We start from the raw sequence: 26,587 nt of genomic DNA on the forward strand, positions 1-26,587 counted from the left end.
TAAAGATCTTATTTTGTTCGACTTGACATAAGAAATATCATCTGAAGATGATATTTATTATAATTTTAATTTTTATTATAATTTTAATTTTTATTATAATTTTAATTTTTATTATAATTTTAATTTTTATTATAATTTTAACTTTATTATAATTTTTGATTATTGATCGTTTATTATGTCACTGATTATTGTACATATCTGAGTACTACAAGTTATGTGGATACTTTTTCTAATTGGAAGTATACCTCTAGGATCAACGGTATATAAGTCTATTGTTCTACCACTTTACCCCCTCCTGAAAGATGTTTCTGGTTACAGCCCTATACTCCAGACTTATCCCATACAATCATTAGTGACTCTACTCAGGACCATGCCTCCTCCTGGGTTAAAAAAGAGAGAGAGAGAGAGAGAGAAAGAAAGAAGAATAGAGTTTTATACCTCATTTTTCTCTTTCTGTGTAGACAGATTTTTCAAAGAATTGCTTTTCTTGATAGATTTGGCAGCACTGAGCAAGCGATGGTGAGCAGATCTATGGAGCTTCTTCATTTTGGAAGCCTTAAAGCCATTCACTCGAACATTTGTAAGCTTAGGCTTTTTGCTTGCCACAGCTTCCTCATCATTTTCATTCAATTCACCTTGAGGAAGAAAAAATAATTAAGAACATTTAGGTCAAGATGAAAAAACATGATGGCAAGGCGATTATCAGGTAATCGCCTTGCCATCGCCTTTGATGCAGGTAATATAAATTCCCATCTCAAAAACTGAGACTGATCCAAAAAGGCCAAAATTTGGCACTTACTTAATTTTTGTTTCTTGGCATAGACACAAAATAGGCAAATAACAAGTTTATAAGACAATGATAAAAGAAGTTTAAGTTAAAAGACAGGTATCTTCTCCCATGTTCTAAATTTGGTAATCAATGTCAAGGAAGAAGAAAATGTTTGAATTCTATCTTATATATAAAACTGATATATCAACAATATTTGATGAGGTATTTGTGGCATCAAGACATGTTTTCCCTAAAACAATGTTTGTAAACCCTTTTAGCCCAATTTTCGACCCTATTTTCTCCTCATGTCACCCCCTTCCCATTCAGGAGTGACCCTTTTCTACTTATTGAATTGAATTCAGTCAAAACTGGATTTATAATGAATTTCCCCCCCCCCACAGTTCTCTGTGGCCTCTTTCACCTGATTTTTTCACGCAGGTGCCCCCCCCCCCCCCAGAATATCCCAGTACCAGAAAGCAGCCATATGGCCTCCATTGAAACTACTGCTATAAGATATTTTTGAAAATATTTCTGATGATCTGATCATTAATATGCTATTACAGTCAAATCTTGATAAGTCAAATGTGCAGCGGCCAACAAAAAATGTCGTTATCATTAGTCTGATTTATTGGAAATTCCAATTTCAGAGTAGGGAAAGAAAAGATTTATTAAAATAGCAGCGCTATTTATGATTATCATATTAGTCAAATGTGTCAAACTACTGGCGATTAATAAATTCGAAAAGATAAATTGTTCTATATAATTTAATCATATTTAATTATCATGTATATATTAAAATCATGTGCATACTGTATTATGGAAATGGACGCATACATGATACTCGTATAAATAAAAAAAATTATATAATAAAGTGTATACAAGATTATTTTTGTCAAAAAATTCAGTGAGTGTGTCTCTCTTTGTTCTTATTTCATGGGGGAAAGTCATTCGCTTTTTGCAAGCATAGATGAATCTGCTAAATTCTATTGTTAAATGCTAAATTGTATTCTTAGATGCTATGTTTTATTGCTGAATGCTAAATTCTGCTGATAAATGTAATTTTTTAAATTCCTTTGATTTCGAAAACTTTGAGTTAGGGGATAAACTTAACACTGAAATATGGAAGAAGTTCTGGGGCAGAGTAAAAAATTTGACTTGAACAGACGTTCGAGTTACGGGAATTCAACTTATCACAAATTGAATGTATAATGAAAAGGATTTTTATTTCTGATATTCATAGTGCAATGATACGTTTGATTCACAATTCGCATTAAATCGGTATTGACTTTTGTTTTGTGTGTGCTGTATTTAAAAATTGTCTGTCTCTCCAAGAGATTTTTTTTACTCAAAAAAATTTTCAAACAAATACATCACTGAAAACAACCGAAAAATGAGATCATTACGAGAAAAAATTTTAAATCCTAAAAAAATCCCTTTTGAGATAAATATTTTAATGAAATCGCAGCAATGTATGATGTGATAAAATATTTAGTTTTACAAACTTTAACATACTGTTATGCGTGTCTTCTTCTGGGATCCCATTTTCGATGTCATCATCATCGTCCTTATTATCTTTGGATCGAGAGCACGAGCCATCTTGATTGATGGTTGAGACTGCCTCTGAGGATTTCGTTTTGGTCGAGCTATTCTCTTCGTTAGGGATATCACAGTCAATAACGAGCTCATTTTCAGCATCTGAAAAATAAATTTAATAAATTTAAAAAAAAATCTACTTCACCTAACAACTGCAATGTTTAACAGATTTTTTAACCAATTTTCTTGTAATATTTATTACACCAATGTCATAAAAACATAATCAAGAAAACTAGAGAAATAAATTGGGGGGGGGGGGGAGGAGACGAGCTTGTTGGCGTAAGGGGCAAATTGACACACAGCTTCTCTTTTTTACTGCAGTCTGAGCACTGAGTGCCATTATCGCCAGTAACAAACCACCTGAGGGTGTTACATTATCTATTGTAGTTTCAGTGTGATGAGAGCTTCCAGAGGGGAAAGACAGCAAGTTTCCTGATTTCCTGCCAGGAAATTATTATGTTTTTCACTGTTTTTTTTTACTCTGTGAAGCCCACAAATACATTGAGACTTTTTCAACAGCTGTGATGGATAGTGCTCAATAATGTTTTGCATTCAAGTGCTGAAATGCCTCATGAAATACTTTTGTGGAACAGTGAGATAGCCCTCGTGTGTGTAAAAAGTCATGTTGGCATCACAACTGACGACATGTTGGCGTAGCGCATCTGTCACATGCAAACTTACCAATTTGGTGTAACCGTAGCAAAATTATGCAAAAATTACAACCACCAGTCCGAGTGAATGATCAACCTACTTTTTTGTGGACAGGAAGCTGTGAACGATGACTTCTTTGCTCCTTTTGGTTCTTTGCAACTTTTCTTTTTACTTTTATTTTCTTCAAAATATTGAATGCTTAACATGCACATAATTTCTTTTTTCTACATTTTTGTTTTGTAGTTACTGACTTACATTTATTCCTCAGATCCTATTAATCATGATATAGTGATATTTTTATCATTAATTCGTAGCGAAGGAATACCACTATATACGGCATTGGTCACATTTTTTGTAAGTATTACAGGGAAAAAATATATATAAAAATCAAAAATGCAAACTATGTCAACTAGCCCCGGTCTCCCCTACAATTCAAATAACTTTTCAAAATGAAATTTTAAGGTAAAGCTAAAATCCAATTTCAAAAGCTAAGAATGCTTTTAAAAAAATTCTACATAGAAAATAATTTAGCTATAGCATTTTGAACTAGAACATACCAGAATCTTCAAGAACATCTTCACTAATCGGTGGTGCCACAACAGCGGGAGCAGGAGCTGATGGCTTGGATTTCTTGTTGAGCCTCTCTGTGTAGTTTTTCTTAGCGATGGGTCTGAGACTCCTTCGCTCCTGAGAAGTTTCTGAAGCCATGCTCAGGTCGGAAAAACTGTCTTGATTGACTTCTTCGTCTTCTTCCTCGTCGAATGATTTCAAGTTATCACAGTCTGTTTCTGGGTTTGAACCCACATTTTCAGAGTTCAGACCTGTCCAAATTAAAAAGAAAGAAAAATTATAGACATGATGACTTTCAAAAGTTATTAATTTCCAAAGACAAGCATCCAACTGATTTTTAATCATCATGATATAAAATTTGTCTTCTAGATTATGTTTCATTGCTTCCTTCTCAGAAAAAAAAAATCCTGTTGCTTTACTTGCTAAGCCACCCTATAAGAACCCCATGTTCTAATATGTGTGTATTCCCTTACCAGGGTCTGACCCTCCCACTTTGAGAAACATTGATCTAAACATAGGCGTCAAGTTATTTGAAATACTGGAAGTGCTTAAAAATATTGGGGGGGGGGGGAGGAGAGCACCAACCATTTCGGTAAGTTCGCTAAATTTCCTAACTTATCACATCTGTGGTGATTATATATAATCCCGAGCTCATATTGGTAAACATGATAAATCATCAATTAATTACTTGAATTTACTGAGCATTTTGCTCGAACTTCAGTCTAGGATGATGGATTCGATCGGTGATGTTAATTATGTTTGAAAATGTTGATAAATGTGAAGAAAGCTAACATTACAACAATTCATAATAATTTATATGTTTCTATCCTTAGGCCAGGATTACACCATAAAAGTTTTCTTTTATTAAACTCAAAAATTAATCAATAAGCGTATCAGTTACATTCGATCAAATGTAATCAATAAGCGTATCAGTTACATTCGATCAAATGTAATCAATAGGCTTATTGGTTTTTTTTCAAGTTCTGTAAAATATCTTTTATCAAACTTTTATAGTGTAATCCCGGCCTTATAACATTTATTTTCATTTAATTTAAATTTTTATGACACAATATGTGTAGTGCATTCATCACGTAGTAGAGAAACTGATAAATGGTTGAATTTAAGTGATATTTCTGCATGATTTTTCCACATATTTACTCTATACTTACCAACTTCATTTTATAGGCACTAGAACCTGCGGGCCTAAGCTATTTCACCTCTCCTTCAATAATCAATGAATATACGATACAACGTACGAGATTGAGTTCTGTATGTATTGGATGACTGGCAACTCTCAGCACCCTCAATGTTTTCTCCATATCGGTACCTCTGCTTCATTACAACTGAATTTATTACGTTTACCGTAACATAGGTATGGAATAATATGGTTGAGAGTCTGTTGTTCTATCACTTTGCCCCCCCCCCCCGAAACACCGCGTGTAACCTCCGAAAGAAATTTCTGGCTACGGTCCCGATATATTTTACTCGTAGTTGTTTATGGAGTAAATTAGAAATACCATAATATTGAACCAAAGGTGTTCACAAACCACCATTTAGAATTTTATGTTTGGACCACATCGGAAGAAATTTTGTCAAATTTCTTGGGAATAAATCAAAATACATTTAGGAAATGGGGTGGGGGAAGAGGGAATTTCCTCATTCCAGGGCATCTCACAGCTTCCTGCAGCAACTATTTAATCTTTATTGAGCTCTCTTTTGGCTTCCAGAATGTTGACTCGCTCCTCGGACTCAGCATCTGCAGCTTTTAAAAGTGGCGCCGTGAGTGTAAAAATACAGTATGTTAAGCGGTCGTCTCAGTCGAGCCAAAGAAAGGAATTCGTTTTGCTTGGGGGAGGGTCTTTAACGTTTCAACCGCAATAATTAATGAAAAATTGACTCGCAGATGTATAGTCATCCTTCAGAGAAAAGAGATTCAAAACTTATGATATCCCCCCTCTTAATTTGAAGCTACATACATTTCCGTTGATCTTTTTTCCTTCAAGCTGTGTCGCAATGATCGTTTTCCTGGATTAATGTTATTGTGAGCGGAAAAAAAAAGACGAGTTTCGCAGCAAATGAAGAAAAACCTCTTCTGAAAACTAAACGAAAGCACGTTGATCGTGAGCCACATTCCAAATGAGTGGTAGTGCTAGGTAAGGTAAAGGACAAACTAGGCTAACGGCCACTGAACACACACACACAAGAACGAGCGAGATCTCAAAGAAAAAAAAAACGCACTGGGGACTCAGCACTCAACTATACGTATGATTTTACGCCTCCCACTGGACAGTAAATTCAAAATGTGAGAAGGAGAGGAGGGGAGAATCTTTTTCTGTGGTCACCTCTTCGACATATCCTTGGATTTATTAATAACTGTATGCCATGCTATTGGATTCATCAACGAAGCATTCGAGGTAAATAAGGGCGATGAACCGATTCCGTCATCCGAATTGGAGATTTCTTTTGACGATACGACGTACAATCAGGAAGGGGGGGGGGGGGTGATGGAAAACTCACACGTGACAACGTTGAAACACCTATAAAACCATGGGTTCGAGAGCGTTCAAAAGACGGCGGTAACGGAGAGAGAAGTGTGTTTTATTATATATATATATATAATAACAACATCCATCTCTTTTCTTCTCCGCTTCAGGAAATCCCGGAACTTCAAGCAACGCGATAACAAGAAGCAAATACTTTCGAGCTATACAAACTTTATCAGCATTCAATGTAAATCCTTTAAAAAAAAAGCAAAAGCAGCTGTATTGCGTGTTCATGACATGGATGGAATCGAAGTTGGTTGAAATTCTTCAACATGCGCGATTACACGCAACAACCACACATCTATCTCAGTAGCTACAATTACATGAATAGATACATTTTTGCGGCAGTAATTAATAGTGACGAGAAATTGACAAGATATAATTTGGAAAATAATGCGGATAAGTAGTATCCATGTATTTCTGCGGCCTCAACACAATAAATTAATTTTCAATCAAATTCAGTTCGTATATTGATGGCACGGCAAGGGTTTACCGAGATATTTTCTGAAATCAAGGGGAAACGATTAGGGATTTACTGTACACGACGTATAATTTGATGAACGTAATATGTACTTTCCATAATGAAACCCTTTGACGAGAACTTGGTCACAAAACTAACTGATAAATTATTGAATTGCTTTTAAACGAAAGAGAAAAAAATAATAATAAATGATCGCTTTCGGGAATTTTTTCCGAAAATAAGCGTTCAAATATTTCTTAATCATCTCGATTAATTTATGAGAAAAGCTTCTTTGAGAATTTTTTTTAGAGATATCCCTTTCAGACAATGCATGCACACATGTGCGGGTTTCTCACTGTAGAATATATATTTTTTTCATCTCAAGAAGTTAAGTCCCGACTTAGAGGATTGTGTTAAGTTCTGAGTTGGAAATATGATGAATATTAACTTTTTGGAGGCTTCCATCATAGGGCAGCACTTAAATTTGAGCTTTCAGGAGTTTTCTATAACAATTTTCAAGATGGCTTTCAGGAGGAAGTGCCTCCGAGAAAAGTGCGATTTATTTACGTAAAATTTAGCAATAAAATTCTGGAAAAAATTGCATGTGAAGATGAATATACCTTGCATCATCTTGGCTGAAAAGATTTGAAAGAAAAGAATTGTTCACAGAAAAAAAAATTGAAAATTAAAAAAAATAAAAACGAAAAAAAAATTTAAGATTTGATGACATTTATGTTTTTAATGCATTTTTTTGAGTATCAAAAATGCAAAAACATCTTGAAAATTCCAAGAAATGAATGCTCGGGTCTGAAAGAGTTATATATTTTTTTATTAACATTTATGAAATATAAACAAGAGCTATTAGAATTTGTTCAATCAAAGGTGTTCAAATATTCACATACAGAATTCTATCTTAACCCACATAACCCTCTCATAACCCACGCCTGAAGAGATTTTGTGAAATCTTCAGTGATTGAATCACAAAACCTTATTTAGGAAAAAAACAATTATTAAAACAAAGATCCGGAATGTGACAATTATAATCAGATTGGAAAAAAATAATTATTTCATTTATTTTTCATGTTTTCGAAGTAGAAAAATCTTTATCTGATAATAGAAATGAATGTTTGGAAAATATTTGTGCAAGAAAACTTTGTTACTGTCTATTCAATAAGCTCCTTATAAAAAAAATATACGTATTGTCTAAAAATATTTCCTTCATTACAAACATATCCGTGGTTCTAATTAATTATGACAAAAGAAAATGACGATTTTCTGATAAGTTGGTGTGATTTAAATTTTCAAAAACTTTACAATTTTAACGAACACTTTCTTCCTCACTTATCCCTAATTCTTTGATACTGAGATAAATCGTATGCTCTTAAGGGAGGGTCGAGTAATTAGTGGAATACTCAGACTTAAGAGAGTTTAAAGATCACCAATCAATTACACAAAACAAGGCAAATATAAGTGATAAGCAATTATACAATATTTTCAACCCTGAATTGCGGTATTTTATGTTTTAATAAAAATTAAATTTAAAAAAACCTTTAATTATGGACTGCAAGTCACTTAAAGATAATTACTCCTCAATAAATAAGTTTCAAACTATTTTTCTTACTAAAAAATACCTGTAAAATAAGATTAACAAAAGGTGAAATATTTTTTGGACAAATTAAAGGGTCAAGCATAGCCATCCTATCAGCATCGTGAGCCCATGGGTTAAGACATGCTCAATTGTACATGGTATAATAACCATTTATTCTTTTTTTATTGCATTACAACATCGTTAACATTAGGTTCTCTATGCACCTGAGGCAGAGCAAAGGTGGGGGGCCCATGCATTTTTTTTTACGTGAAGAATAGTTAAAGTCGCAATATCTAGTTCACTCAATATAAAATCATTATTAGTTATATCAATATGTTATTTAAAAAAAAAAATTCTCTGCCACATACGCATAAGTATGTGTATATACTGTACGTACATACCTCAAAGAGAGAAGAAGGAAAAGTAGATAGAGAGGGAGAGATCGAATCGCAGAGCGGCGGCGACATCCGCAGAACTGAAACTTCCGAATCGGGAAGCGTTGGATGACCCTCGACAGTCCGACTAGGATTTTCGGCTGCTGCAACACATAAAGACAGAACGGGAAGCAATAATAATACTTCCTGCCATGATGGAACTTCAGTCCAGTCCAAAAAAAAAAAGAGAGGGATGGGGGAAGAAAGAGAACTAAGGAAAAAGTGAAACAGGACGTGCGGGATTAACCAAAAATATAAGGAGAAAAAAAAACAAAAAGGGATAGAGAGAGAGAGATTTCACGGAAGGGCACTGCGGGAGCTAGAGGAGCTAAAACGACCAATACAGAGGAAAAGGAAGGAACCAAAGGCTGGCTGTCTGTGCACGCAGAGCAGTGCACCACACAAAACACCGAAAAAAGGTATCGCCATGGAAACTATCCTGTACACACAAGAGAGAAAACGGTTTTATACCACCACCGTTAAGGGCACCACCGCCGCCGCCACCGACTCGCACGATTTCCAGGTATTTCGAAGCCAACGCGCTTGCGTGGGAATGAAAATGATGAGAGGCTGGTTCCTCGCCGAGAATGCGCGGAGAGACGAGCCAGCAGCCAGATGCTGCGGAGGATCAACGCGATCAATCGAGGGACAAATGGAACACACAGAGTCGCAGACCACACCTTCCAATGATTCTCGCACTCCCCTTTTTTCCCAAGACACTACTCCGCCCCCTCCGACAAAAATCTTAACTGAATTTTCAACCGGGAAAGAAATTAAATATTTCCTAACCTCAAAAATTTTAATGAAATTGTGTTAGTGTATCCTCCACGTTCGAATTTATGGTACGAACACCAATGGGAGGAAGAAACTGATAGGTTCAAGGGGGGATCGTGAAATGCCCATCAAAAACGGTTCAGATAGGGAAGAAGAGGGGTTTTTCATTTGCATAACAAGATTAGCAACACGTATACAAGTGAAGAGGGTTGAAAATCCCCCCACTAAACAGATTTAAATAGATCCGACAAGAAGATAATCTGTAACATTGTCAAAATTGATGTTTATGGAAAGAGGGGGGAGGAAAGCCACACACACATGATGTGCGTGAAGCTTGTTGACTGTGTATACTCGATTAGATACACCAAATCTGCACGAGAGAGAGAAAACGACTTACTGTACATTCAATGTAGGCCTACTTTGTACTATAACGTGATGTGCAACGTTAACGATCGCGTCCCTTTGTGTATACCGTATGTGTGTTCATTTTGACCCCGATTTACCGACTATCTTCGATTTAGCTATTGAAAATGTCAATCCCATTTGTATCGTTAAATCAGTGTTCGACTATAATTTCGTAACATTTAACAAAGAAAATTAATAAAAATGGGAAGGATATCAAATAATCAATGAGTTTTCTCATGTTTAGAGAATGAAAACAAATCCACGAATTCCGTTATTAACAAGTGCTAAAAAACAGCCTCCGTCGACAATACTCCCTCCCTTCACCGGGAACTAGACCCGACAAGATATTTGAGGAACTCACAGGCTCAAGATGTTTATTGGACCCGTTGTACACTCAGCTCTCGATATAACGTCACCCGTAAGGACCGAATAAAAATGGCTTCAGGTGACGTAATAAGGAGTAAGCCGAATTTCCTAAAGCACCTGAAAATTACGACTCATCTTTGAATAAAAAATGGGTTTGCCGTTCAAAGTGGTGTCTGGAAAATTGTTAAAAAATTAAAGAAAAAAAAGCGACTGGCTGGAAAAACGACTCGAAATACTTTTATTAGGCACATAACGATTAGCCATAATGATAATGTACTTAGGTATGGTGAAGGATGAGTCAGCTTCATATTCTAAGCAGCTCTAGAATTCACTAATCATGCTGACAGGGATCTTTAAAAACTGACGTTACAGCGGGATGGCGTTAAAAGTTAAAGACGTTATACGGGGGTTCTAATTATTGGGTTTCTTTTGAATTTGTTCGAAAGAAAATTAAAAGTACATAAAACATACATTCAATTTTATCCTCTGGATCTTTCGGACTTCTTCGGCACGACCGTATTTATTCGAGCACAGGTGGCAAAATTTGACGTGCACACACACACACTTTCCGATTAATTTAATTTTTTTTTGTTTGCTATAACTTCAACCTACTTAACCCTACAATACTAACTCTACGTGACACATAGAGCTATAGGCAGTTAACATGCTATTTTTATCAGCTTCTTTTTTAGTTAGTATTCTAGGGTTAAAGTTGGGTTGAACAGCGGGGCGTAGAGACCTTCAATACTGGCAAATTCAAAATTTTGGGGGAGGGGAAGGCAGTAGTATCCTGATGGATACAAGACGCAGGATATCTGATAACGGATAAGCTACACGGTGCATTAGCATTACTAGAAATCATCCCAAAAACTAACGATAGATACTATAGACATATAAAAAAAATTAATAGAAGGATTCTTTTTTTCAACCCTAAATTGCAATGTTGGAGAAATTCAGAAAAAAAAAAATCAACAAAGAAAGAAATTTTACACTGAAATTTAGAGTTAGAAAGAAAAAGAAGAAATTCTTAATAAAGAGGTTCAACACAGAAGAGAGCAGAAACAATCAAAACTTATGAGCAATTTCATGAAGCAGCCAGTGTCTGAATCGGAGAGAAGAGCGGAAGTCTCTGACTCACACGCACGCGCACACACAACCTCGCATCCGGATGATCCGAACGTGGATCAGAATACTCGTAGTTAATTACTCAGACGGACACTGATTAGGCACGCGCGCTATGAATTCGACTATCCGCAGAAAACAATGGGGGGAAAAAATGGCTTCCACGCATCCAATACGCACAGACACACAAACATATAAAAGTTTCGTGCGATAGATTTACGTTATATGTAGAACCGCACGTTTTTCATTTATACTGTATATAGATAATATATATTTTTTTCAAAAGAGCAAAGTTTAATGAACTGGTATTTCAGCCCTTACACGACGACGACGTGTAATGATGACGTAGCCGATGACGACAACGATTCTCCACGACGGCGAACAATAGAATTCGGTTGTTTTCCCAAGAATCGAGATGCGATGTCAGAGGATAGACGACGGCGGCGCTCTTGAAATGGTCTTGAAACTGCTCGATGCGACGAGTCACGAGGTAGGGATGACAAAAGATAACGACCATCAATTTTTAAGGAAGGGAAGAGCATTTTAGAATATGCATATCCATCCAGGGATCCTCGAAGTATGCGTCGCGGCTCCCAGGGGCGTCGCCAAACTTCGTCAAGAGCGTCGCGCCCTGCTGAAGATATTGATGCGCGTCTGCTACACGGTTAGAAGGAATCGTAATCGACCCGACTTAAACAAGGAATGTTACCATGAGGATGTCACTGTTAAATGACCAGCAGGGCAAGGCAGCAGCAGGTGTCAAATCATAAATAATTACCGATTTACATAACAACATCAGTGATTCTTAAAGTGTGCGTCACGGTGTTTCCGGGGGAATCGCACAACTTTATCAAGGGCGTCACGTCTAGCCAACGATATGTGCCACTAACCAGAGTTTATTCGATTTTCATTTTCAAGAAGTAGACGCAATCACGGCGACAATCACGCTCAGCAAGTGGCAGTCCCCCACATTCTAGAGAAATTTCCCTAGTGGTTCTCAAAGTTTTGTCCTCCGCGGCTCCCTGGATGAATCAATGACATGTATCTGCAGCTCCCGGGAATAGTCGAACAAAGAACTTCTTCATGGTATTGAATAGGCACACATTAGTAAGGACAGCTAACTATGACGCCCTGAAAAAGGTTGGCAACGCCCACTGAGAACTACTGCCCCAGGTCATGAAACTCCACTCAGTCGTGGCTCTCCTATCCTATTCAACGTTCGACACGGCTCTCCGCAATACTATATCAAAAAATCTCTTCAAAGCACCAAACCATCAAATATCAATATCGACAGCTTCCCACGACGCCCCTAAGAGCCAAGACACACGCTTAGAAAATAGAAGTGTGTAAGAAATAATTAGCTACTACCCTAGGCTAACTGGCACAGAGCAGGATTTATCACGGGCCCATATCAAGTAAATTTATAGTGTTGAAAATAATAATTAGATTCATCCCAAGAGCTAGGCTGGAGCCTTTTCAGTCTTCCCTCTCCCAATGTGGGCGGCCATCAGTGCGTGTCTAGGAAGCACTCTTTAGAGCCCCCCCCCCCCTCCCTATTTAATGAAATTTTTATATATGGTAAAAAAGGTTTCTTCCCAATTACTCAGGCTAGAACGCTGTCACGTGTCAACTCATGCGCAAGGAAGCTGGCAGGTGAAAAGTGCCAAAGAGCAAAGTTTGGAAAGAGTGTTAAAAGTTTAAGAGCAACTAGCATACGAGATATTACTCGTTTAAAATGAGCATGAGGGTAGTCGTCCACTGCACACACAAGTTACTACTACTTCACCAAACCCTAACTCTGGCAATATTGAAACTAACTGTCATCATTAACAAGTTGGGTTGGATATAAAGGCGCCATCTATTGGTGGTTACCTCAAGTTCATTAGGGAAATATCTTATAATTATATATTCTGCTCCCCCCCCCCCCCAGTTCGCGCCTGAGACCTAGCAGAAACTTTCACATTGGTAGACGAGCACCTTATCAGCACGCCACTCGGACAGTAACTGCAAGCTACTACGAGCGATAACAAGTCGCGTGTATGTGCATGACCGCTATAGTAAGTAGTCTTGCGAATAAATGCGACTTGGATCCGCAATGTAGCTTTCACTAGTAGCAGCTTCCACTTTGGACGACCGGCCTCATGCTTCCGTAGTCACAACTGAAAAAAAAACCCACCATAGATTCGAACATTTTCTGAGGAAGATAAAAAATATTGGTGTTCAAAATAACAAGGAAACAAGCATGGATTAAGGACGATGTGTCGGGAGAGGCGACTAATTGCGTAAGTTCATAGGATCGTCCCGTAAAATACGGGACGGATAAATTTTTCCTATATTATCTGGTTAGTGAGATCCTCTCTACCCTCCTTCCCCTCCCCCGGATCCATGATTGCAATGAAATTATCATAAAAGAGAAAATAAAAATTGCCCGGATGTCATCGCGGAAAAAAAAAATCCGTGGGAAAAGATGAAATATATATCGGCTAACAAGTTTCCACACACGAAACCCAAAATTATCACAAGTTCATCTTCCATCCACCGCACGGATATGAAGAGAACCCTGATCTGAAAGGCAAATTTTCATCGGCAAATGGCGACGAACCCTTAGAGAGAGAAGAATGAAAAAAAAAATTATCCCTTTCTTTTTATTCAAAAAAAAAAAAAAATCGTCTAAAAGCAGTTGGGGCCCCATCTTCTCGGGATAAAGGGGACCACACCCGATCGGAATACAAGGAGAACACCTTACGTGGGTTAGGTGGGCGAACAAGAGAGCCAAAGTGATGGGAGGCTGCAGCAGGATTGTGGATGGACACAAAGTATGATGATGATGAAAAGGAGGTAGTAGGTGGCATGTTCGAGATAGAAACGTGAAAGGGGATATATAGCGTGACTACAGTCAAGAAGACAAGGGATGGAGAGAGAAATAGAATAGGAGGAGAGCACAAAAAAAGGACCAACATCATCATGATCCACGTTACCATGACACGCTAGTGCCAAAAGGTACGTATGTATGTATACGCGTGTGAGCGTCTCTTGGCAATCATCTTTTCCCATGATGAAAAGGGGTCCCTTCCATCCTTTTCATCATCCTCCTATTTTATTAGGGACACCTCCCTTGATTCTCTGCAAGTCTCTCCCATCAGCATCAACATCACGCGGCTGTATGTGGTGCTCATCATCAGAGAACCACGAGAGAAAGAGGAAAAACTACCGACGCAAGTGATGAGGACGGATAAAAGGATGACTTTTAACATCTTTTCCCCCGTGGTCTTCCTCACCAACCCCCAACCCAACTTTTGCGGTTGTGTTCTTTTAATGGGATAATAAAAACGAGCATTTGCAAGAAGGGATGTTGCGCGATAATAAGCCGGTTGAGAGAGAGAGAAGAGACGATAACGTCGGAGGGATAACAATAATACTAATAATAGGCTGATAACAGGCGAACTTTAGCCCGTCGACGGGGGGGGGGGGGGAAAGGAAAGCCGATAGGGCTACGGTAAAGGCCACTTAACGTTTCTCGGAGTCACAGCCACCAATCCTAATAGGGTTATCGAAAAACACTCCATTTCTATTGTACAGAATGTATGACAGTATATCTCAGGTCTACACTGATTATAAAGGTGATTAGAACGACGATATTGGAAAAATGATAATTTGAAGCAAGAATAGAAAAAGGGGCTTGACGAGGGGGAGGGAACGATGTAAATTTCGACTTTGGAAAAAAATGATGACTTTTTTAAATTTCGAATAATTTGCGGGCGGATGAAAAAGTCAAGGAAAAGACCTCTTTCAAAAGACTGGTCTTTTTCTCTTTAACGACAAAACCAACTGAGCACCGTAGAACTTACATGAAAATGAAGAACGCCTACACAAAAAACTACTATTTTACATACGGCCCAGACATTTATTCGTTGTCGTAGACCTTGAGCATTAAGACTGTCTTTTTATTTTTCTGGGAGATCACGGATTTTTGAGGGAAATTCTAAGAAAATTTCGAAATCATGAAATTTTGCTCCCTCCCTCCCTCCTCACACACACACACAAGCGTTTCTCATCAAATTGCGGACAAGCACCTATAAGTGCTCGACGGTTGTGTCTAGTTTCATGCATTTCGAGTTCTTGATGGATACAAATAATTGCAACCCTCATCTGATTGAAGTTGTTGCAATTCAAGAACTCGTATCGGTCTTAATTTGAATATCTACGCGGGTTCTCGGTAATATCTTTAATAATAATAATAACAACAACTTGATTCTCACGTATTCCCAAGAGATCCGCATGATCTTCTGTCCAGGGCTGGTTGATCACATTTTCAATCTGCTTGACCATTTTCTAGCCTTTCCCTGATCAAAACATTTGCGCAAAGAAATATATATACCGTATTTTAATGTGTATAAGGAACCCCCACTTTCACCAAACATTGGGTCCGAAAATATAAGAGGGATTCCTTAAATATAAGAGGGATATACGGATAGTATTATAGATATAACTTTTTAATTTTTGTTCAAGTTCCGAGCCCAAAAAATCAGGGGGTGCTCCCCTACAACTTTTAAAATCCTAACCTTTCAAATGGTTTTTTTTCAGCCCCCCCCCCCAATTTTGACACATACAGTACTTCACATAATCCCTGACCATACCGGGGAAAGTCTGATTTCCTTTCTGATAAAATTTAGTAATAAAATTCTGGAAAAAAATTGTATGTGAAGATGAATATGCCCTGCATCATTATGGCCGAAAAATTTGAACGAAGTCAAGTTCTTCACAAAAGAAAAAATAATTGACGGTAAAGATTGCTGACACTGATGCTTTTAATGCATTTTTGAGTGTTAAAAATGCAAAAACATCTCTAAAATTCCAAACAAATAAATGCTCGGGTCAGAAAGGGCTATAGCGTAATGGTCTAGCGCACTCAACCGGCCTGTGCGAGGACGTGGGTTCGATTTCCCGTGGAGGCAGTTAAATTTCTTTTTCTAAATTCACCTTCGCATCTCAGCCAATTGTTAAAACCTTCGTATGAATAGCGAGAGTGACATCATCTTTAGACAGAAAACATATATTTGCTAATTAACAAAACATCATTGATAGCAGTCTTTCTCCCTAATTAACTTCCTTGATTTGTACTGGTACCGTCTTAAGACCGCTTCTCACTATGACTGGGTCCTCACGCAGGGTCAGATAATTAAGGTAAAAGATAATAAAAAGTCTTTGTTGAACATGAACCGCAAACCGCTAAATGCTATAGGCAACTACAACCGGCGTCATTTTTTCTTCTACTTTTTGCGGAAATTTCAAAGGAAGACGCTTGGTGGGGGAAGAAAACCTCCCGTTCCGTCATTATTCTATGGCCTTTGTATTGAAAGCCAAAAATTATAGCTGGCCCGAAGAGGATGATGGATTCAGTCTAAGAGTGCTCCAGCCCACTCTCGTAGAACTGCTGCTTTATGAGAAGGGGCCAGAGGCATCATGGTTCCCTTCCTCGGGGCAAAGAGATACCCCGTGGCCCCCACCTAATCAGACGAAATGCGACGACTAGCAACCCCAATTTAAGAACATGTGAGTCCCGTATTGACACATCGGGGGAAAAAATAAGGCACCAGTCAAATTTCCTAGGAGCCAAACATATTTTTTCCCCGAGAAAAACAGCCAAAATAAATTTTTTAAGGCTTTTCCGGGCCTTGTTGATTTTTTCCTCATACAGGTGGAAACACATAAATTCTGAAATTTTTGCGTCGCCCCTCAGACTCCACTTCAGTCATCACACATAGAAAATTTTAGGCACTAACGCTGAATTTTTTTTAGTTGCCATCCCCCTGGAGCCTGGAATTTGTCAAGTCCTAATTAATTTACGTTGTAACAAGCATTACCTTTCTCCCTAAATTTTGATCTCGTCAGCATGAGAGCCCCCGGGTGGGCCACAAGTGTTATTAGGGCTATGCCTATATGTTCTACCAGCAACACCAAAGTCATCTTAATGCAAAAAGGACAGAAGAGGGAATGGTTGGGTGCCTCTTCGGAAAACATGAACTCTGGTTGTATTTTTCTCTGACGTCCTTCTTTTCCACGATACGGTAAATTAAGCAATTGATTCGTGTATCTCCCAATCACACGATGATGTAAAGCAGACATGGGGCCCCAACAAAAATAAGTAGACGGGACAATCATAGAGACAAATATCGAGCCAGGCACCAGAGGATCAACTTAATATAGTCGACGTTCGTTATACCGACCCACCTCGTTTCACGGAAAACGGACGTTATATTGAGCAGTTATATCGAAAGTGCGAAAAAATTGGCTCCTTTTAAGGATATTCATATTTGGACGCAATGAAAAATAAAATTATTCACTTTGTGTTTTGAGATATTGTAGTGAAAGTGCATCGGGTTAGAAAACACAGTTCATTATATGCAGTACCCATAGACGCCGGAACCTGGAGGCTGAGACCATTTGAGTTCTCTCCCTAATATTTTGTGAGGGGACAGCCCCACCAATAATTACCATGTACAATGCAACGTACCCTTCCTCATCCCGCACGCTTTAGTCCCGTATACACGGGACGACTGGCACCTTTTAACCCCCTCCCCCATGTTATTCTGCCCGCACCTATGTACCGAATTCTTTAGGGTCAAGGTCAAACACAATCTTAGCAAACGAAAAACACGACTAGCACACTCCTTAAAAAAAAAGGAGGCAGAACTGAGTTGTACTGGACGTTGTACTGGATTGAATGGTCTCTGTAGGTCGTTATATTGAATGAAAAATAACATGGTGATGGATAGGAAAAAATTTTGGCATTATCGTACAGATTTAATGGAAAGGATCGCAATAGTCATTACGATGAGCGGCAATTGTATTTCTTAAGTTTTGTACACCATAAATTTATTAGCTTACCCATACATTGCTGCCTGCTTATAGGAGGGGAAGGCAAGCTGTGTGAAAGTCTTGGCCTGGGGGTCTCAACCGTAATATGTTAATGTTGTAAACTAAAATGCTCTTTTCTCAAAACTAAGTTTCCAAGTTTTTTTTGTCAGATAAGGAACATTTTTTCAAACGCCTTGAAACTTTGTATCTCTCTCAACACTATGGTGTTACATACATTAACACGAGGATTTTTCATTATTTAAATTTTATTTATTTTTTTTTTAATTTTATTATTTAAATTATTTTAAAAAAAAATTTACGGCACAAAATATGAGTAAATTTTGGTGATGTTTGAAAAAGTTGCATATTGATGAAGTTAAAATTCGAGAATAAAATAACCAAAAATTAAAATCGTAAATGCGCTTGTTAAATTGTATAAAAATATCAATAGTATTTGAGAGAGAAAAAATTGAGTGCCTCAAAAAATGAGTAGAAAAATTTTAAATGTTCTTTAAAGGAAGATTTTCCCCTGTAGGAAAGCATGGAAAGCCAAGATGGTGCACCAACCCCCTTAAATTTCAATTTTATTTATTAACAATTTTGAATCACATATTTTCCAATTTTATTAATGATTTTATCGTGTAATTGACTAATGAGATTCTATATATATGTGCGATTCTTGTAAATTTTATCATATTTGAATAAAAGTCCGACATGTGAGCTCGTCATCCCTCTTATTTATTTACACATCTCAACAGGCTGAAACCAATTACAGAGATGGGAAACCACCACGGACATAAAAAATACCAAAAATACAATATAAAAGAAAAGTAAAATAATAATTCATGAAATTTACACGTTAAAAGTAAATTATTAAACAAACACATAATACAAAAATATATATACGCAATGGGGGCAATGGCTGAAATTGCCAATCGACGGTAGAGCTTGCGCCTTGCTCTGTTGAAAAAAAGGGGCGGGGGGAGTCCGGGATAAATGATTTTAAAAACAATCTGGTTCTTTTATAGCCCCGAAAAACAAATTAAATCCTCGAGACAAATGATGGAGACCCATGACCTTTCTCCATCCCGATCTGAATTCGCATCGATTTCCACTCGACCAGATAAATTTTTATCTACTCTTCACTATTTTAACTCAAGATTAAGTATATGATACGCTATAAAAATCGAAATCTCTTATATCAACACCACCTATAGAAGGTCATTTCACCTATTGCCATTGGATATAGCGGGCCGACGAATGCGATATCTTCACCCTTTTTTTGCAGTTATATCCAATGGCAATAGGTGAAATGGCCTTCTTCTATGGGTGGTGTTGGTGATATACAGCTTCGTCTCTCATCCGAAGCTTTTTTTTCCGAGAGGTTGGAATAAAAATAAATATTTTCGAAATCAGTTTGTAAGAAATAATTTTTCACAGATTTATAAATGAGGTGTAGCAAATGCGAGTAGAGAAAAATCAGCATTTCTTTTTGTTCCCTTAACAGCGGGTCCCTTAAATTTCTTAGGATTTGTTTAGTGATGAATGAAATTTTCATACGCAATGAGTTTTAATATGAATAAAATTTTCATTCTATAGGCAGGAAATTACGATAAAAAAATTATTAAATACGATTTCTCGTAAGCTGAAATGGGGGGGGGGGGAAGAAATGAATAAGAAATGCGACACGGAGGATAAAAAACAGTGGAAGTAGAAATGATAATACATCAACAAGATAAGAATAAGGAAATACTATAACGGGAAGAATCGGCTCGGTAAATAAATAAGCTAAAAACAAACATTTAAGGAAAAATAAATTCCAGTGGGCAATCAAACTGTACATACAGTGTCTACAAGTCACCTAATAAAATAGCCAATCTCTTAAAACTCACGTCACAAAAGGAAAATCTCACAGAAGAGCCGTTCAAAGATTTTTTCAGTATGTCTTTCTATGGAGCTCGATTTTTGTTTTATAAAGCGAATATCTGTTATTAGGACTTAGTACGAAAGTACTGAAAAAATGAATAGTGTTATCTCAATATTGACTAAAATGAACAAAGAGTGTCCTTTATCTCCGATATACTGAACTGTCTTGATTCAAATCTTAGAGAAAACAAAAAGATTTTTCGAATGTTGTAGGGCACAGTGTTCACCAATATGCATCTACATACGTATCAAAATTCAATTTTACTCTTCCAAATTTCTTTGAGAAGTAAAAATATACTCTTTCAAATTTAAGGTAATTTTTTTAATACAGTTATTTCTCTGTTTTCATTAAAAAAATACCTATATTTTTACAAAAGGGAGGGGAGTGAAATTTATCTTTAAAATTATTTTTTCGGATAACACTGGTCAGACATAATCTTAAAAGCCGTTTACGTCAAAATAAAAATAAATACATATATATATTTTACGGTATTTTATATACATAATATATATATACATGGTTCCTTCGTTCATAATCATCATTAGAGCCCGGACTATATGCACTAAAGAAGTGGCGAAATATGCACTTAAAAATGCCAAAAAAACCACGCACTTAAAATGTCAAAATATGCACTTCAAAGCGCTGAAATCTGCATAAAAAAATTCCAAAAATCTTTATATAAAAATTCCTAAAAAAGTTTTAAAAAATTTCGAAATGCGTACCAAATATGAGAAAATGCGCATTAATAAAAATCACCATCCAAAAACAAAAAAAAGCAAATATGCTTTTAAAATGCACATTTTCTATTTCTTAGTGCATATTCATTTTCAAAAAATGTATGTATACACTGGCTATGCAAATAACTTCATGTTTTTATTTAGGGATTTTTTTTAGTTTTTGTAGCTGGTCAGTAACGAAATACCAGTCACAAAATAATTTCGACACTCTTTCTTAAAAACACCAAACACTTTTGACACATCTCTTGAAATAACCTTACAATAGAACGGTTGATATTTGGAAACTACAAACATCTCTATTAATTCACTAAATCCCACCTGCAGAAAAAAAAAAAAAGTCGGTGTTGTGAAAGTGCTATGAGCAATATTTATTTGAAAGATTCTAAAAGAATGTGTTTGAGCTTTCGTAAAACTTCAAAGGTATGCACTACTGAAAATTCTTCCATTTTATGCATCTGTATGCATTAATAATGAAAAAGGCTAAAATATGCAAGTGCATATGCACGTATGCATTTGCATACAATCCGGGATCTAACCATCATATTGGCTCATCTAGTGCATATATTTCTGAATGCCTTCAGATTAATATTCACCTCAATCTTGATACTAAAAATGTTAACATTAAAAAAATTCCAAAAATATAATCTAATCTAATCCAGGGCATGACGAATCCCAGACGGCAGGTCGCCAAGGCGATTATGAAATCGGTGTCTGAAATTTTCTAGATGTGACTGCTATAAATTGGAGCGTAACGATATAACACCGAATTCTCTGATAATTTTATTTTCGATTTGTGAATCACTGAGTATTGATCTAATTGTAGAAAGTGGAAGATGAGCTTGTTGTGGCCATTGGCTTTGTTCTTTCTTTTCCTTCTCCGCCTTAGATTATCAAAAGGATTGAATTGATCTTTGCCATAATACCTCTTCATTATGAAGAGATCCTGATCCTTGGTCGATATTTGATATTTTCTTCATACACTGACATGTTTGAGAAAAAAAATTCATAAAATTTTCCTTTTCAGATTCAAGTAAGGGGGTCATTCAAGTATTACGTCAGCATCGAGATCGGGGGGGGGGGGTGTTTCGGATTCACTGACTTTTGATGACAGGGGGGGGGGTTGAAGGTTGTTTACGTCATCAACCACCCTTTTTGAAGATATGAATTCTAAGCTTCTTCTAATATGATATATATTCTAAGCTGCTGACGAAATTTTGCCGACTAGGGGGGGGGGGGTCAAAAATGGCTAAAAATCTGTTATATATATGACATGAATGTCGCTCTCCACTTGTTAATACAAGATATACAGAAGACTGGATGTTGTGAAGATATTTATTATTTGAGATGTTAATTTTTTTTTTTAAGGAAGGAAAAAACTCATCTCTGCCTCTACCGGGAGTCGAACCCGGGTCCCTCGATTGCCGGACGAGTGCTCTGACCACTAAGCTACAGAGGAGATAGAGATTTTCCTTCGCTAGAGCGTATATGTGCCGAACGAAACCGTGCAATGGACGGTGAACCGATCAGCTAATAGCTCATGGACGACGAGCCACCAGATGGCTATATAGCCATTGCACGGTTCCGTTCGGCACATATACGCTCTAGCGAAGGAAAATCTCTATCTCCTCTGTAGCTTAGTGGTCAGAGCACTCGTCCGGCAATCGAAGGACCCGGGTTCGACTCCCGGTAGAGGCAGAGATGAATTTTTTCCTTCCTTAAAAAAAAAAAAAATTAACATCTCAAATAATAAATATCTTCACAACATCCAGTCTTCTGTATATCTTGTAAAAATCTGTTTACGTAATACTTGAATGGCCTCTAACCCGCTAAAGTTCTCGGCCATCTTGGAAATTCTACTATTACCGTATTTTGCTGCGTGTAATCTGTGGAATAAGTACGTTAAAAAATTTTAAACATCTATTACGAATTACAGTATATTCCGCTGCGTCTTATCTGCACATTTGTTTTCTGAGAGGAATAGAAATGCATATTTTGAATGGGAATCTCGAATAAAAACGAATATTTTTTTGAAAAGTAATTCGGATAAAATTATTTTTTAAAAATTTATGGAAAAGATGGCGCATAAAAATTCGATATTTTCCCTACAAAAACGTGGGAAACAACTCCTTCCATTGCTTAAGGTTTCATTAATGATGAATGGAATTTGCACCTGCGGATTACAAGCAGGAAATTACGACATAATTATTTCAGGCCATTTTATAAGAAATCCGAACTGGTGGACCAGTTTGGAGCAAGGGCATTCAACACTGTGGCGGGATTCAAAATCCTCGGAAAAAAATAATAATTTATCCTTATGAGCGGACATTTTTCCTCTTTACTGGTTGGCCAAAAACCTCACCATGTTAACAAAAGCTTGTCATACAGTCGGCCCCGCTTAATCGGATATCAATAGTTCCAGCACACAATATCCGATTATGTGGGGGAGCAATTCAATTACCATTTCAAAACGTTAGTATAGTTTGTAGATTGAAAACTGATGAAGGATAAATATTAATTAAGCTTCTGGAATAAATCAGACATCAAAAATGAAATGCAAATTATATTCAGTTATGATGATCACAATACCTAAGATTTTTGCTTTTTAATATGAAAGTTAGCGCCCTCTATTGGCTCAACAGAGAAGAAAAAACAAAATAATTAAACGTACGTATTAAAGGCAACTTGAATGCCAGTCCCTACTCTCAAATGGCTTTATTTTTTAAACAAAAACATAAAACCATCATGTGTATAATGGTTGATGTGTATTGACAGTTGACGCGTGAAACGCAATATTCGATTCAGCGGGTAAAAGTTGAAATTATCATATTAAGTGGGGGAACTTTAACATTGTCTCTATGGGAGAAATTTTGGTGAAGGGAGATTTTATCCTTTTAAGCGGGGTATCCACATTTATCTGTTATCCGATTAAGCGGCGGATCGAACGTATTTCTATGCGATGCATTCTACTCTTTTACAATGTTAAGAGTCAAAAATTTATCTTTACCACGAACCGAATCCGCAGCACGGAGCGTGCTACAGAATACGAGAGAGAGAGAGAGAGAGAGTGAGAGCCACCAGTGTTTCCCGATCTGTGTTTTACCTCCAAGAACGACCGTTACCAACGCGACTCAACCAAAAATAAAAGGTGAACACAGAGAGAGAGAGAGAAAAAAAAAATAGATGCGGTATATGCACGTATAAGAAGTCCATTTTTTCGCCATAAACGTGGCCACGACGAGAAGAGCAGTGAGAGTTGGGAGCCAGAACTGGGATTGATATTTTCGATGGGAGATCAGATAGGTGACATGAGGGGGGGGGGGGGGCACACGAGAAATCAATGGGAATTACTCGCGTGTAATATACGTACACACAACAAAAGAGGAGGAAGAGGTGTTTTCAGTAACGCTTGCCTCGATACTTACAGCAAAAAGAGTGTATTCCCCCCCCCCCTCTTTTGCAAAATTTCTAGGCTCCCTGCCAAAAATAGAACATGTCCAAGACAAAGTCGATACAGGTGTGGGCAAGAATCCTAATGATGTGGAAGGTCGAGAGAGAAAAATCCTAGGAGAAAAAGCTCTAAAAGAGCTTATCTTTTGGATTAATTTCATTTTTGTAGCATATCAAAGGCAGTTTTTCGTATACAACGGATATAGGAACATATTGATTAATGGACCACTCCCTCTCCTCTGCTGCCTGAATCCGAACAAGATTCTAACGAGTCTTTATAATTATTTTGATCCTTTTTCTCAAAGATACTAATTAATAGTGAAAAAAAATTCATAGTTTGCTGATACAATTAAATCTCGTTATCATACGACCGAAAATCTAGTTCACTATGTGATCTAATGAGAGAAACTCTTGCATGGGGGAGAACAAAAAAAAAAAATTCGTTCATTACATCCGGAGGTTCGTTATAAGCTAAGTTCACAACAGCGGGGGGGGGGGGGGGGGGGGGCGTATTTTATCCAGTGTTATACAGTAAAAACAGAATGCTCTCCGAAGGATAATCACCTCTTCAAATCCCCAGTAAAAATCTGTTTCCCCTGCACGTGTCTGACAAGAAAATCATGAAGAAAGAAATACATATACGTAATTCAAAATCTAAACCAGTTTTCTAAACTTTTGTTTCATCGCCCCTTTCAGAAATTTTTTCTCTCATCGCTTCCCCCGACTCAAGCGCACCCGTAGGATCCTGTGTCATATTTTTAGCTTCTGTCGACCCCCTGGACCCATTCTATCGCCCACCAGGGGGAGATATTGCCCACTTTGGGAAACACTGATCTAAACCTTCAAAATGTGTTGGAGTTAGTTTTTTCCTCTAACTTTCATCCTTTATTTCCTGACTTTTTCTGATACTTTTCCCTTCTTTTCCTTGACGTTTGCCAAATATTTTACATTTCTCCTGGCCATTTTCCATTTCTCTGATTTTTAAGGTGAGGAAAGTAACCCCGTACAAAGGAAATGTTACCCGAGGAAAGGAAAATCTCTTCCCCCCCCCCACAAGAGGTTTTACTATGACTTAGATCTGCCTTATGCAAATTCTGTGACAGATCATTTGATCATTTTTGTCGCACCACGGTCATTTTCTGCACACGAAGGCTAATTAGACCAGGACCTACAATTTATTGCCGATTCCGAACGGCAGGCTTGTTTTTTATACTCATCGAGAGGTTGGCGCGCTAACCCCTCGATGGGAAACTCGCTGCGGTAGCAATTTTTTCTCTGGTCATGTCGCTGTTTCTGTTGTACCCCTATGTCAGGAAAGTTTTCTGACAAGGACGAACCGGGTATCGAACTCGAGACACCTCTAACCATCCTTTGGTACTTTAGCGAGTATCTTATCGACCGGGCTACCGCACCACTGTGACAGAATCTAACCAACTCATAATTTTTCATTACTGAATATGTACTGTTATGGAAAGGAATCCGAAGCCTCCATGTTGTTGGCACAAGATGAAGTCCCTAGAACATGAGAACATGAAAGGTCAAGAATTGCTAAAAAAAAAAACATGGTTGCTTTTCTTCTTCGAAGGCATCCCTATCATGAGAAGAAAAAAAAAGCAATTGATGATTCAAAATACTCGTGGAAAGGGATAAACTAGCTTTTTTTTCTCTTGTTTTCCAGAACAGTTACTCATCCTTTTCTCACCATTTTCTCAGAATCAACAATTCCGAATATAACGCCATCTACCGATAGAGAATTGAAAGATAACCAGGTAGTAGACAATCTGGATGACTTCACGCTCGGACTGACGTCATTGAGATACAGAAGGAAAAAATAAAATAAAAAAAACAGATCAATCATGTCCAGTTTCCCATTGATCACGGGGAAAAAAGAAATCGAAATTTTCATACACACCGAAAGTGTTTTCCAGAGAGACCTTAACTAATAAAACAATCATTTCCATTCGCTGAGCCGTGAAATTCTCTGGATTTCGTAATTCCAGGGAGGGGGAAAAAACCAGCTTATAACGTTGCATTGGTAAATAACAATACCTAAAAAGACGGTAATGACTACGGCTGTCGAAAGCTGTTTTTCCACAGGAAAATGAAAAGCACACTGACCGAGTTTTATGATTCCTATGAAAAGAAACACTATATCCCAGCCACGTGTGGATACTCACCATAGGCGGGGATAGACTTGGAAGTCTGTTGGGGAGGGGGGCAGTTCATTATTGCTGGGGGGGCACGATGATGACAATGCATATATATACATTAGATCAGTCGACTCCACCTTTGATGCTGGGGGGCCACCCCCCCCCCCCGTATCTCCACCCATGATACTCAATC

The 26,587-nt window shown here is 37.4% G+C and overlaps 1 protein-coding gene across 3 annotated transcripts in view; it reads right to left on the reverse strand.

Annotated features, from left to right (window-relative positions):
• Positions 1-26,587, reverse strand: part of LOC149089736 (uncharacterized) — a 109,072-nt gene that overhangs the window by 12,351 nt on the left and 70,134 nt on the right. For 2 of the 3 annotated variants that reach the window (XM_089241815.1, XM_089241741.1), the window contains exons 2-4: positions 3,571-3,834; positions 2,282-2,464; positions 439-635 (exon numbers count right to left, since the gene is read on the reverse strand). In XM_089241815.1, the coding sequence (XP_089097941.1) occupies positions 439-635; positions 2,282-2,464; positions 3,571-3,721 (531 nt within the window). In that variant the 5' untranslated portion in view covers positions 3,722-3,834. Of the gene's footprint in view, positions 1-438; positions 636-2,281; positions 2,465-3,570; positions 3,835-8,575; positions 8,661-26,587 lie in introns of those variants that run through there. The other variant, XM_089241890.1, reaches the window with a different exon arrangement.

The sequence above is a fragment of the Pholcus phalangioides genome, unplaced genomic scaffold, assembly GCF_987345545.1.
Source record: "Pholcus phalangioides strain wild (caught in Gottingen) unplaced genomic scaffold, Ppha-v1.0 ptg000001l_1, whole genome shotgun sequence".
Classification (NCBI taxonomy): domain Eukaryota; kingdom Metazoa; phylum Arthropoda; class Arachnida; order Araneae; family Pholcidae; genus Pholcus; species Pholcus phalangioides.